Genomic DNA, 12,474 nt, shown 5'->3' with positions numbered 1-12,474 from the left:
AGTTGTATTTACAACACTGTTCCAGAAGAGTTTAACCCAAATATTCAGATGTGTCCAGCGCATTTAATGGAGGACTGTTTCCTGATCCTGGGAGAGTAGACTACAATGCCGGCTGTTCTGACTCACAGACTGTAAGTAAGTGTTTTTATAATTAAAGAATTTGCCACTGACGATTCAAATGCGAGTTTTGAGCTGTGTAGAGTGGCGTTTGTAGTTTGTCATTTCTCCGATCACAAATGCAGACTTGGTTTTATGTTCACGCGGCACGATGCAACGCGTAAAAAGACAGTGTAATCATTATAATCCGTAATTATGTCCCCACTGGATGCAACAAATGCCTCGTTTATAATGGGTTTTAATGTTTTTGTCTCGTCACTCTGGCCGGACAGAGCATCACAATATGGTAAGGGGCGTAACATTTCCGTCACATGCTTGAGGTATTCGGCCAATCACAATGCACTGGATAGCTGGCCAATCAGAACACACCTCGCTTTTCAGACCGATGAGCTTTGTAAAAATCGACGCGTTTCAGAAAGGCGGGGCATAGAGGAGAAACAATAATGTACAGTATGTGGAAAATAATGTGTTTTTTTAACCTTAAACAGCATAAACACATTTCATTACACCAAATACACAAATTAATGTTCTTTTTAGCAACATCATATGACCCCTTTAACAGTTATAGCATGAAAATAATTATTGGCTTATCAGTATCAGCCTTAATTGTAATATCAGTGCACTCCTAATTTTTATGGCTTTAATTAAAAAAAAATAATAATAATTTAGTATTTTTTCTCTCTAGAAATTATATAGAAAGGAAATGTATCCTCCCTTTAAACCAGTCATCCAGAGGCCAGATGACACATTGTACTTTGACTCAGAGTTCACTGCCAAAACCCCACGAGGTATGTAATGCCAATATTCACTTTCCCTAACAGTAGATGCATTTCTAATCACAATAATCTGTTGGTACTCACTTTACTTTTTCTTTTGACCCAGATTCTCCTGGTGTCCCTCCAAGTGCCAATGCCCATCAGCTCTTCCGAGGGTTTAGCTTTGTTGCCTCTGGAGTAGAAGAGGAGAGCCAGCCGCCCATTCAGAGCAACCTCAACATGAGCAGCATACTGCAGGTATCCTTGCATCATTCACACACTCCTCCTCTCTCACACCTGCAATATCAGTACACATGGGAATAAAGTGTATGCATGTATGTTATACAGCAACCCCACCGGAGCACGCTTCAGTTCACAGATGTATATGATGTTAAAGAAGACATTGGCATGGGCTCCTATTCCATCTGCAAGCGCTGTGTGCAAAAGAGCACAGGCGTGGACTATGCAGTCAAGGTAAATAGACCTCTACATCTGTGTTGTTACTGATATCTTTATGGTGCTTATAGTTTTATAGAAAGGTGTGTTGGCAGTTCTAATTGCTATGTCTAATTGCTAAGTTGTAAAAGAGGTGTATTAATATATTAATTGGTTTTTCAATATGTATGCAGCAACGTTCAAACTTTAGGGGCGGTACGATTGTAAAAGATTCACCAAGGCTGCATTTAGTCTCAATGGTTCTGATTGGATTGCAGATTATCAGTAAGGATAGGAGAGATCCAGCAGAGGAGGTTGAGATTCTGCTGCGTTATGGACAACATCCCAACATCATCACTCTGAAAGATGTGAGTGATGTTTGTTTGTGTGCCTGTAGATCACTTAGAACGGGAATGTCCCAGGTGTTGTCTCCCGTTATTCTGAGTCTTTGTGTGTTTATAGGTGTTTGATGATGGGCTGTCGGTGTACCTGGTCACAGAGTTGTTGAAAGGCGGAGAACTACTGGATAAAATCCTCCAACAAAAGTTTTTCTCTGAGAGAGAGGCCAGTGCTGTCCTGCACACCATTACAAAGACTGTTGAATATCTGCATGCCCAAGGGGTATGAGCATTCTCACACACATTCACACACAGCAAACATTACTGATTATTTAATTTAGCCAGGATAAATAAATACACTGTTAGACCATTTAAATATTCTTTTAGTATGCCTTAAAGGATTAGCTCACTTCCAGAATAAATGATTCCTGATAATTTACTAACCCCATGTCATTCAAGATGTTTGTCTTTTTTTCTTTAGTCGCAAACAAACTAAGGTTTTTGAGGAAAACATTCTAGGATTTTTCTCGATATAATGGACTTCAGTGGTGGCTAACAGGCTGAAGGTCTAAATTGCAGTTTCAATGCAGCTTCAAAGAGCTCTACACGATCCCAGCTGAGTAATCCCAGCTCTTATCTAGTGAAACGATGTGTAATTTTCTTAAAAAATAAAAATAAAAAAGTGTATATATATACTTTTTAACCACAAATGCGTCTTGCACTAGCTCGACTTCTTACGTAGTCACATTGGAAAGGTCACGTGTGACGTAGGCAGAAGTACCAACCCTGTGTTTACAAAGCCAATGCGCAAAAAAAGTCAAATGCCCTTTACAAAAAAAAAGGTAAAAACCAGATGGAGTTTTTCACCCTACCCTACCTTTTTGATCTGGAGTACACAGACAGAGAGCTAACCGCACATGACCTTTGCAACGTGATTATGTAATGCTTGAATTTGCGGATTTGCATCACAGAGCTAGTGCAAGACGTGCATTTGTGGTTAAACAGTATATACATTTTAATTTATTTTAGAAAATGACCAATCGTTTCACTAGATAAGACCCTTATTCCTCAGCTGGGATCATGAAGAGCCCTTTGAAGCTGCATTGAAACTGCTTGAAACCAGATTAGACCTTCAACCCTTTGGCCACCATTTAAGTCCATTATGTGGAGAAAAATCCTGGAATGTTTTCCTCAAAGACCTTAATTTCTTTGCGACTGAAGACAGAAAGACATGAACATCTTGGATGACATGGGGGTGAGTAAATTATCAGGAAATTTTTATTCTGGAATTGAACTAATCCTTTAAAAGTCATGCACCATCACTTTTACAACCCATTCAAACTTGTATGGGTTGTATGTTTATAATGTATATTTATTATGGCTAATAGATTGGCACTGTGGTTGCAGGTAGTACACAGAGACCTAAAGCCCAGTAATATACTGTATGTGGATGAATCGGGCAACCCAGAATCAATCAGGATCTGTGATTTTGGTTTTGCCAAACAACTCAGAGCAGAAAATGGACTGCTGATGACACCATGCTACACTGCTAACTTTGTTGCTCCAGAGGTACCTGTTGATTTGTTTTAGATGAGAGTCTAGATCTATTATATTTTTGTAAGTTATTTTCAACACTCTTGTTATTATTTATGTTTGTGTTACCCACTCAGGTCCTGAAGAAGCAAGGCTATGATGCAGCTTGTGATATCTGGAGTCTTGGAGTTCTCCTTTATACCATGCTTACAGGGTAAATTAACACACAATACAAGTCAGACTTTCTGCATGCAATTTTCTTAATACAGTTAATGTTGCGTATGGATGATGTAGCATGATTTAGTTCAAAAACAATATTCATGTCAGTTTGAAAACTCACCACTCGTATCCATCCTTCAGGTTCACTCCATTTGCTAATGGCCCGGAAGATACGCCGGAAGAGATTCTGACTCGGATCGGCAGTGGGAAATTCTCCCTGTCTGGAGGATACTGGAATTCTGTATCGTTTGAGGCTAAGGTTGAAGGCTCTCCTTTTGTTTACAACACTTCCTTAGCCTAATCGATCTATGTACAGTATTTGATGTATAATCTTCTAACCTTTTTGATGACAGGACCTGGTATCAAAGATGCTTCATGTTGATCCTCATAAGAGATTGACTGCTGCTCAAGTTCTTCGTCACCCATGGATAGTCAACAAGGACCAGCTACCAAAATACCAACTCAACCGCCATGATGCGCCTCATCTAGTGAAGGTTTGCTTTGCAATAACAGTTTCAAATGTGAATCTAACAAATGGTTCTGAAACTGAATCATGGGTTTCCTTGTCAGCTCAACATTCCTGCATTATCATTATCATTATAATACTTAATGCTTATGTTTGACTATATTCTTATTAATATTTTTCCCTTTTATCACAGGGAGCAATGGCAGCCACCTATTCAGCCTTAAACAGAAATGTTTCTGCTGTACTGGAGCCCGTGGGTTGCTCCACACTCGCTCAGCGCCGTGGTGTCAAAAAGCTGACCTCTACTGCCCTGTGACCACTCAGATCTAACCCTAAACTACTGTCGTCATGGAATGGCAGCCCAAACCAAAAAAAACAACACTTTTTTTTTTTTAGTTCTTGTCATTCATCATCGCTACTTCATCATGTAAAATATTATAGAAAGCTCTTAGGAGAATATTAAGTTCATGTACAATTGTTTTATGAAAATACCCTTGAAATGTACTTCGTATGGAATTATATATGAATATAAAAGTATTTCCGTCAGTCTGTGTAGAGATATGGTGTATGATGTTAAGAGACTGTGATACACCGTTTGTTTTCTGTATTGTGTGGTAATGATGCCATATCTGGCGACTGCATGGAACTGTACTATTGCTAGCGTCATTATCTGATCATAGCTGTTCCCATCCTCTTCAAGACAGACCTCACATGCTGAAATGGCCTACTCATTTCCTTTTAAAAGAAAGAGCTGCCAGTCAGTAATGCCACTATATGCAACTTCAGATGGTGTTTAAACATGGTGCAGTGTTGAAACCATTTGTGAAATCAAAGAGAACTATGCAAGTAAACGTACAATCATCATTGTATGTCCCTAGAAATGTAGTGTGTTTATCACAAACCAAGTATTTTGTGTTGATATAGTGTTTTAATTGGGCAAAGTGGTCCAAAAACACTTTGTCATGCACATGTGTCTTAAAGGGCATTTGATTAGCAAAAAAAGCAATCCAAATAGTGACCTCATCCATCAAAGACCAATACCCTTCATATAAGAGCTAATCATCAGAACTTGTATAAGACCCCTTGTATGCTGTATCTTTCATAATGAATATGGTAACATTACATAGGAGCTGACGTTATATGGATATATAATGGCAGGTGTTTTTGTTTTAGTTTTTACTGGGAATGACCAGTATACTGCTGTCTTACTCTAAAGTGATTCGTAACACTCCACTTTTTGTATTTCTTTGTTCATTCTCTTCATGAAATTAAAGGGAAATATGCAGGCTATATTAACCAAGATTGTTCCAATTTTCTCAATCATAATTTGAAAGACTATTCAGATTGTATTATTTTTATACCGGGCGATGAACTGTTTTTTTTTTTTTAATGTTACTGTATATGTATGACTGTATGTGAGGCTACATGTTTGGTGAGAGTCTGGCATGTTCATTCTCTTCATGAAATTAAAGGGAAATATGCAGGCTATATTAACCAAGATTGTTCCAATTTTCTCAATCATAATTTGAAAGACTATTCAGATTGTATTATTTTTATACCGGGCGATGAACTGTTTTTTTTTTTAATGTTACTGTATATGTATGACTGTATGTGAGGCTACATGTTTGGTGAGAGTCTGGCCACAGGCGGTGTCCTCTTGTTCTGGAATTAATTTACATGAATTAGTCAAACTCTTCTTTTTTTATTGTTGCTGCTGTATTTTAATAATCACAGTGCAAGTGAGAAATATGTCCTAGTGGTCTCTCCTGGCCTCTATTATATATCACTGGCCATGTGTTTTTCCCCCCAGCACATTTGTACTTGGGAGAGCAGGTTTTTATTCCTGGGTTAAAATTAATGTGTCTGATTAAGTCAAATAAACCTTGCAAAACAGTTTTTTGTTTTTCTTAGAATTACTCATCAGCATTGAAACCTTGAAAATGTATTGTCCTCAATGAACATGTTCTGGCGCTTTGTATTAGGGATGGGCGTATCGATCCAAAGTATCGATATATCGATACTGACAAGTCAAATAAACCTTGCAAAACAGTTTTTTGTTTTTCTTAGAATTACTCATCAGCATTGAAACCTTGAAAATGTATTGTCCTCAATGAACATGTTCTGGCGCTTTGTATTCCAATGAAATTGTGTCTTTGAGACTATAAATAAAGTTTTTATGTAAAATCAGGTTTTGCGCAGGCGTAGATTATTGCTGAAGGGGAAGTCTTCAAAAAAAGGGAGAGGAATTATTTGACATCCTCCTTGAAATTTAACATTTCTTTATTCGAATACTTTGTTATACGACATCACTGAACAAAGACAGCAGTATTTGTAATCCGAACATGCCAAAGAATAAAGGTAAGGGAGATATAATCACCTTTATTGTTTAGTCAGTTGTTAACGGAGCTGAATTCAGCCTCGCTCTCGCGCTGACACCCCCGGCCTTTGCGAGCAACGCGGCGGCAACGAGACCAGCACAAGCGCTGCTTTCAGCCAAACCACGATGTAGTGTGATATCGAGGATGAAAAAAATATTCAGAGGCCCAAGCTGAGCAAAAATATGCGATTTGGTGAAATACTGATAGCTTGTAATGTAATCACATAATGTCTTAGAAAAGTGATATTTAATTATTAATTTTATGATCAAAGCTCTGTAGTTTAATTTTTATTGTAACGGCAAAATATAAAGTAATGCAATTAAATGATTGAGAGATGTACAAATAAACCCAATTTTGTCAAGTAAAAAAAAAAGTATGTATGTATATATATATGTATATGTGTGTGTGTGTGTGTATGTATATACAGTGGTGTGAAAAAGTGTTGGCCCCCTTCCTGATTTCTTATTTTTTTGCATGTTTGTCACATTTTTAATGTTTCAGATCATCAAACAAATTTAAATATTAGTCAAAGATAACACAAGTAAACACAACATGCCGTTTTTAAATGAAGGTTTTTATTATTAAGGGAAAACAAAATCCAAAACTACATGGCCCTGTGTGAAGAAGTGTTTGCCCCCCTGTTAAACCTGTGGTTTATCACACCTGAGTTCAATTTCTCATATTTAAATTTGTTTGATGATCTGAAACATTAAAGTGTGACAAACATGCAAAGAAATCAGGAAGGGGGCCAACACTTTTTCACACCACTGTATGTATATGTGTGTGTATGTATTTATTATTTAAAAGCCTGTAGCTGGATCATCAAGTAAACCTAAGTTGCTTCAGTTCAGTAAATGTTCATCAAACATAAGTTATTTGTGTTTTAAGTTTTCGTAGCAAAAAGACATATGTACCACAACCTGGAGGGGGACATATTTAGAATTATACTAAAAGGCCTTTTACTAAAAAAGTATAAACTATCAGTCAGAGGGCAAAAGGAATGCATAATTCTTGCATGAAATACGATACAGTAGGCTTTATAGAGTTAAAGTGAATATTTGGAGATAAAATGAATCCCTATCAGCCCCTATCCCTATATCCCTTTTACTACATGTACAGTGTGTCACGTGTCTGTAAATGGTTGTACAAGTGTCTATTGGAATATTTTTCATTTGAATTTAATTTAATTGAGCATTTTGGATTGTAGCTTTTAGAAAAGGTGATATCATGGATGAGAGAAGGAACTGAAATAAATGAGAAGGTTTAATATCTGTTTATTACATTCAAGGTAATTAAGAGTCCTTATTTAATTTCTTTAGGTAAAGGAGGAAAAAACCGGCGGCGTGGTAAGAACGAGAACGAGTCAGAGAAGAGAGAGCTGGTTTTCAAGGATGATGGCCAGGGTAAGTAGTTGAAATAGTTTGGCCGGTCTGTATATGTGCAAATAAATGATCATTTTCACCACATCACTTTTGCACAATGGTTTGGGGTGTTTTTTTAATTTTATGTTTATTCAGCAAGGATGCATTAAATCAGTGGTTCTCAGTGGGCCTCACTGCTCTGCACATTTTGTATGTCTGTCTTATCTAAGACACCTATTACTTGAGCAGCAAATCAGCATATTAGAATGATTTCTGAAGGATCATGTGACACTGAAGACTGGCGTAAAGGCTGCTGAAAATTCAGCTTTGCATCACAGAATTTAATTACATTTAAAAATATATTCAAATAGAAAACATTTACTTTAAATTGTAATAATATTACTGTTTCTGCTTTATTTTTGATTGGTTCTTCCAAAAACATTAAATATTATTGAGCCCAAATGTTTGAACTGTAGTGTGTGTGTGATGATGATGATGATGATGATGATGATGATCTTCAGTTCCAAGAATTGCCCTTGTCTTGTCTTGTGCTAGAATATGCTCAGGTGATAAAAATGCTGGGAAATGGACGGCTAGAGGCCATGTGCTTTGATGGGGTCAAGCGGCTCTGCCACATTCGAGGAAAGCTCCGGAAAAAGGTATGATAATGTTGATTATAACCCTCATCTGTAAGGTTTATGGATCTGAATGACTGTCATATTTCTATGGTTGTATGTTATTGATAATTTCACTCATTTTATCTCTCTTATTTCTGCTTGTTTTTTTTAACTTTTTTTCTAGCCCAAGTAATAAACAGATTGTCATTCTCCTTTAGGTTTGGATCAACACATCTGACATAATCCTTGTTGGTCTTAGAGATTATCAGGTAGGATTTTTTTGGTAATTTATCAATTGTTGTTTTTTTTGTTTTAAATTTAAGTTTTTGAATTTTTGAATGTGTTTGACAGAATACCAAAGCAGATGTCATTTTAAAGTTCAATGCAGATGAGGCCCGCAGTCTTAAAGCCTACGGAGAGCTTCCAGAACACGGTGAGTCTCAAACTGGCTTTACTCAGTTTCTGACTTCTGTTTTATGGAAATGTCATGGTACTAAAACAAATCACCCACAATTGTAAGTGTCAGATGATGTAGATGTATGCAAGTAAAGACTCTTATTTCTTTCCTGCAGCTAAAATCAATGAAACTGACACATTTGGACCTGGAGATGATGATGAGATTCAGTTTGATGATATTGGGAGTGAAGATTAGGACATTGATGACGTAAGTGTTTGATTGTTTTGATAATTACTTTTTCTTATATAAGTTACAAATATCGAAGTGCTGGAATCTATATCTATCTATATAATTTCTATTGCCTGTATAGTTATTTCTACTGTACTATAAAACTGATATACACTAATATTCAAAAGTTTGGGTGAGTTAGTTTAGTTTTTTGTTTTTATTAATACTTCAAGAAATTAATACTTCTATTCAGCAAGGACACATTAAATTGCACAGTGACAGTAAAGAAATGTATAATGTTACAAAAGATTCCTACTTTATAAAATCCAGAAAAAAATTGATCACCGTTTTCACAAAAATATTAAGAGGCATAACTGCTTTCAGCGTTGATAATGATAATAATAATAATAAGAAGAGGAATGTTTTTTGAGCACCAAATCAGTATATTAGAATGATTTCTGAAGGATCATGTGACACTAAAAACTGGAGTAATGGCTGCTGAAAATTCGGTTTTAAAAAACATTTTAAATTGTAATAATATTTAGCAATATTACTGTTTTTACTGCATTTTTTAAAATCAATTTAATGTAGCATTGTACAGCATAAGAGTCTTTGACAACATTAAGAAACATTAAAAGTCTTATTGACCCCAAACCTTTGAATGGTAGTGAAGATATGCATTATTGATCTATTAAGCATAAGCAGTAACTTTAAGGAAACGGAATGTTTTAACTGTGTCTGACTGATCTGGTCCCCCAAGCGTCTCTTTTAAGGTTAAAACAACATACTGAAGTGTTTGGGAGAACCTATACCTTGATGTGTTTGTGTTCATTTCTGTCCTCTCCCACAGATCTGAGTCGGGACTGCTGGTGGGTTATATTGTTTACTCTGAGAGGAGAGAAAACTTCCTTGTTGGGGAAAAATTGCAACTTGGGCATAACTGGTGCCCAATATCCTACTGCAATGGCCTTCAGAGAAACACTCAGAGGCTTATTGCTTATCTGTTTCTCTCTCCACCACCTAATTTCACTACAAGCCTTCTCCGAGCATTCTGTCACACAAATCGCTCTCTTTCACATTTAATGACAACCACACAAGATAGACTGCATAGTTTTGTTACGATTTTAAAGTATTTATATTGTATTCCACTGTATGTGGTGGAATTTAAAATGCAAAGAAATCCAGAATTTACAATAAAAGGTCGAGCCTTTTATCTGTTTGGATTGAATTTGATCTCTTGTATATTATTTCTTGTATTTTATTTTCTCACTTTACACTGTCTCTTCCTCATGGCATTTGCATGCATTTCTGCTGTGCCTGAAATAAAAATATATATTTTTATTTTTGTTGTTGTCCTCTCGGTTTGTACGGAATGGAAGTAGCAGTGACCTGTTTTGTCCACTATTTTGCAGTGTTGCCTACGAGTTGGCAATTTCTTTGTTTCCTGATAATGAATTGTTTACAAACCATACATTCATAACCTTTGGTAGACGTTTCTGTCCTTGACCTTGAGGTGTACACTGAATTTGATCTCTTGTATATTATTTCTTGTATTTTATTTTCTCCCTTTACACGGTCTCTTCCTCATGGCATTTGCATGCATTTCTGGTGTGCCTGAAATAAAAAAATATATTTTTATTTTTGTTGTTGTCCTCTCGGTTTGTACGGAATGGAAGTAGCAGTGACCTGTTTTGTCCACTATTTAGCAGTGTTGCCTACGAGTTGGCAATTTCTTTGTTTCCTGATAATGAATTGTTTACAAACCATACATTCATAACCTTTGGTAGACGTTTCTGTCCTTGACCTTGAGGTGTACAAATTCTGGTTAAAAATGGTAATAGTCTCTATAAGTATTAGAGGTTTTCTAATTCTGTGTAGAATTTTTTTTTAGATTCAACATTGATAATATGTGTGGGCCACAAATCTCTTTCTCTCTCTCTCTAATACGTAATACATAAACGGAAACGTTATATTCAACGGAAATGAAAAGACCTTTTGTCGAAAAAAATAGAAAGCCTTAATTTAAGCCTATACTGGATTTTAATTACATATTTTTTCCTTAAATAATTGGTTCGCCTAAATGTGTAATTCGACAAGTTTGGGTTGTGGACGTGGGCCGCTGTGGATGACGTCACTCCGTGTTTCAGCACTACTGCGCTGTCCAGCCTCTCTGTCTGGACTCCTCAACCGCTAGTGCTCTCTTTACCGGACAGCTGACCGCCGCGCGAGACTAACTTCCCTCACAATCGATTCGTCACTGCAAACCTAACAATCTGCGCCACAGAGCGCATTCTGCTGAGATCGGGTCCCGGTAGCGCAGCGGCAGTCCAGGAAGGAGCTGGCTATGCTGTTTCTCTTGGCGTGAGTTTTTGGGGGGTCGCGTTTTGCTGCGGCGCTGTCCGTGACATTGCGGTTGGAAGAGCCGCCGGTGGACCACGAAGATGGCGGAGAACGCTGTCAACACCGCTGCCAGTACACCGACAGGTGAGCGACTTGCGCAAAGGTAGCATTCCGTTAATAATTCAGTAAACGTACCTGCGGGGTTTTGTTAGAGTTAGTATTGGACAGAACAACGACTTGCGCACACACTCATTTTTCCATGCTTATGATGCACAGTAGCTTACAGTGGGCTGATGAAGAACAATGATGTGCTCAGTTGATTCATTTCCTTCTCAAAAGCTTAAAGCTGCTGTCTGATCTGGCAGACAAAAACCGCTAAAAGCTCATGATTTATCACGCGTTTTCATCGTAACGGGCCTTCTGCACTTCGAGATCGGCTTTTCATTTATTACGCGTACTTTTTTTTAGTTTGGCCTGTCTGTTGCAGACTCTGTGCAGGGGTTTATTGTTTGTTCGTTCGCCAGTCGTCGTCAGATGGGCAAGTCCATTATTTCTGTACTGCGTTGTGTTTTCATGGCATGGGAGGTTCTCGAAAGATGACAGGACGAGCACCGCCCAACACTATGAAGTCAAACTCTGATGAGATTAGAGCCGTTTAGACTAAACCACGTCCATTTGCCAAATTAATTTAATGGAAAATCAATGGAGGGAGCTACATTCGGCTCAGGGGCTGCTTCGGTGTGTGTGATATAAGCAGCATCTGCAGAACTGTGCTTGTCCTACTGCATGTTACGTTTGTGCAAACCACACCTGTATTTTTGACACATTTTGACAGAACATCGTAGCACACATGCGTTTGACAAGTTTAGGAAAAAGTGTTTTATAGTAGCGTAAATATGAAAATTATTCCTATATACAGGTGTGTGCGTGTGCAAATGAAATATATATATTTTTTATTAATGTTATGTTGTTATTATTATTATATTTATAAATATAAACTAAATAAGCAAAGTAGGGTCAGCCTAAATATTATTTCGATTCCTAAATGATTTCCTTCAAGGTTTCCTTCCAGAGATTCTCTAATATTTTTATTGATACCGTTCTTGTCCAAACCTAAAGTCTAAAGCAGATATATAAGGATATTATATTATAAAGATAAAGTTATATAAAATTCATACCCAGAAGCATTAAGAAATTTGATTAGCTGCTGTGATGGCTGTTTCATTGGCATTTCAAATCACATCAGTACTTACACCTTTAGAGGATTGAAAATAAATTGTATGTATTATT

General features: G+C 37.0%; 2 protein-coding genes and 1 long non-coding RNA gene across 4 annotated transcripts in view; 2 read left to right on the top strand and 1 right to left on the bottom strand.

Moving 5' to 3' along the window:
- The window catches only part of LOC107592284 (ribosomal protein S6 kinase alpha-3-like), a 16,269-nt gene extending 11,007 nt beyond the window's left edge, over positions 1-5,262 (top strand). For both annotated transcript variants that reach the window (XM_016281720.1, XM_016281721.1), the window contains exons 13-22: positions 803-905; positions 1,000-1,130; positions 1,221-1,346; positions 1,586-1,675; positions 1,770-1,928; positions 3,053-3,214; positions 3,316-3,392; positions 3,539-3,656; positions 3,751-3,891; positions 4,057-5,262. In XM_016281720.1, the coding sequence (XP_016137206.1) occupies positions 803-905; positions 1,000-1,130; positions 1,221-1,346; positions 1,586-1,675; positions 1,770-1,928; positions 3,053-3,214; positions 3,316-3,392; positions 3,539-3,656; positions 3,751-3,891; positions 4,057-4,179 (1,230 nt within the window). In that variant the 3' untranslated portion in view covers positions 4,180-5,262. The remainder of the gene's footprint in view (positions 1-802; positions 906-999; positions 1,131-1,220; positions 1,347-1,585; positions 1,676-1,769; positions 1,929-3,052; positions 3,215-3,315; positions 3,393-3,538; positions 3,657-3,750; positions 3,892-4,056) is intronic.
- A 46-nt stretch (positions 5,263-5,308) lies between these two features.
- On the bottom strand, positions 5,309-5,969 carry LOC107592286 (uncharacterized). Its single transcript, XR_001609965.1, has 2 exons — positions 5,902-5,969; positions 5,309-5,745 (listed from the first exon to the last, which is right to left on the bottom strand). It is a non-coding gene; the product is annotated as an uncharacterized lncRNA (long non-coding RNA).
- An 88-nt stretch (positions 5,970-6,057) lies between these two features.
- Positions 6,058-10,061, top strand: LOC107592285 (eukaryotic translation initiation factor 1A, X-chromosomal-like). The gene is made up of 7 exons (XM_016281723.1): positions 6,058-6,221; positions 7,561-7,644; positions 8,158-8,261; positions 8,438-8,488; positions 8,571-8,652; positions 8,792-8,883; positions 9,695-10,061. The coding sequence occupies exons 1-6, from the start codon at positions 6,206-6,208 to the stop codon at positions 8,869-8,871; spliced, it is 417 nt and encodes a 138-aa protein (XP_016137209.1). The 5' UTR covers positions 6,058-6,205; the 3' UTR covers positions 8,872-8,883; positions 9,695-10,061.
- The last annotated feature ends 2,413 nt before the right edge of the window (positions 10,062-12,474 follow it).

This window comes from Sinocyclocheilus grahami, unplaced genomic scaffold (genome assembly GCF_001515645.1).
Source record: "Sinocyclocheilus grahami isolate Dianchi unplaced genomic scaffold, SAMN03320097.WGS_v1.1 scaffold152.1, whole genome shotgun sequence".
NCBI lineage: Eukaryota > Metazoa > Chordata > Actinopteri > Cypriniformes > Cyprinidae > Sinocyclocheilus > Sinocyclocheilus grahami.
This window is presented reverse-complemented; position numbering and strand designations above follow the sequence as displayed.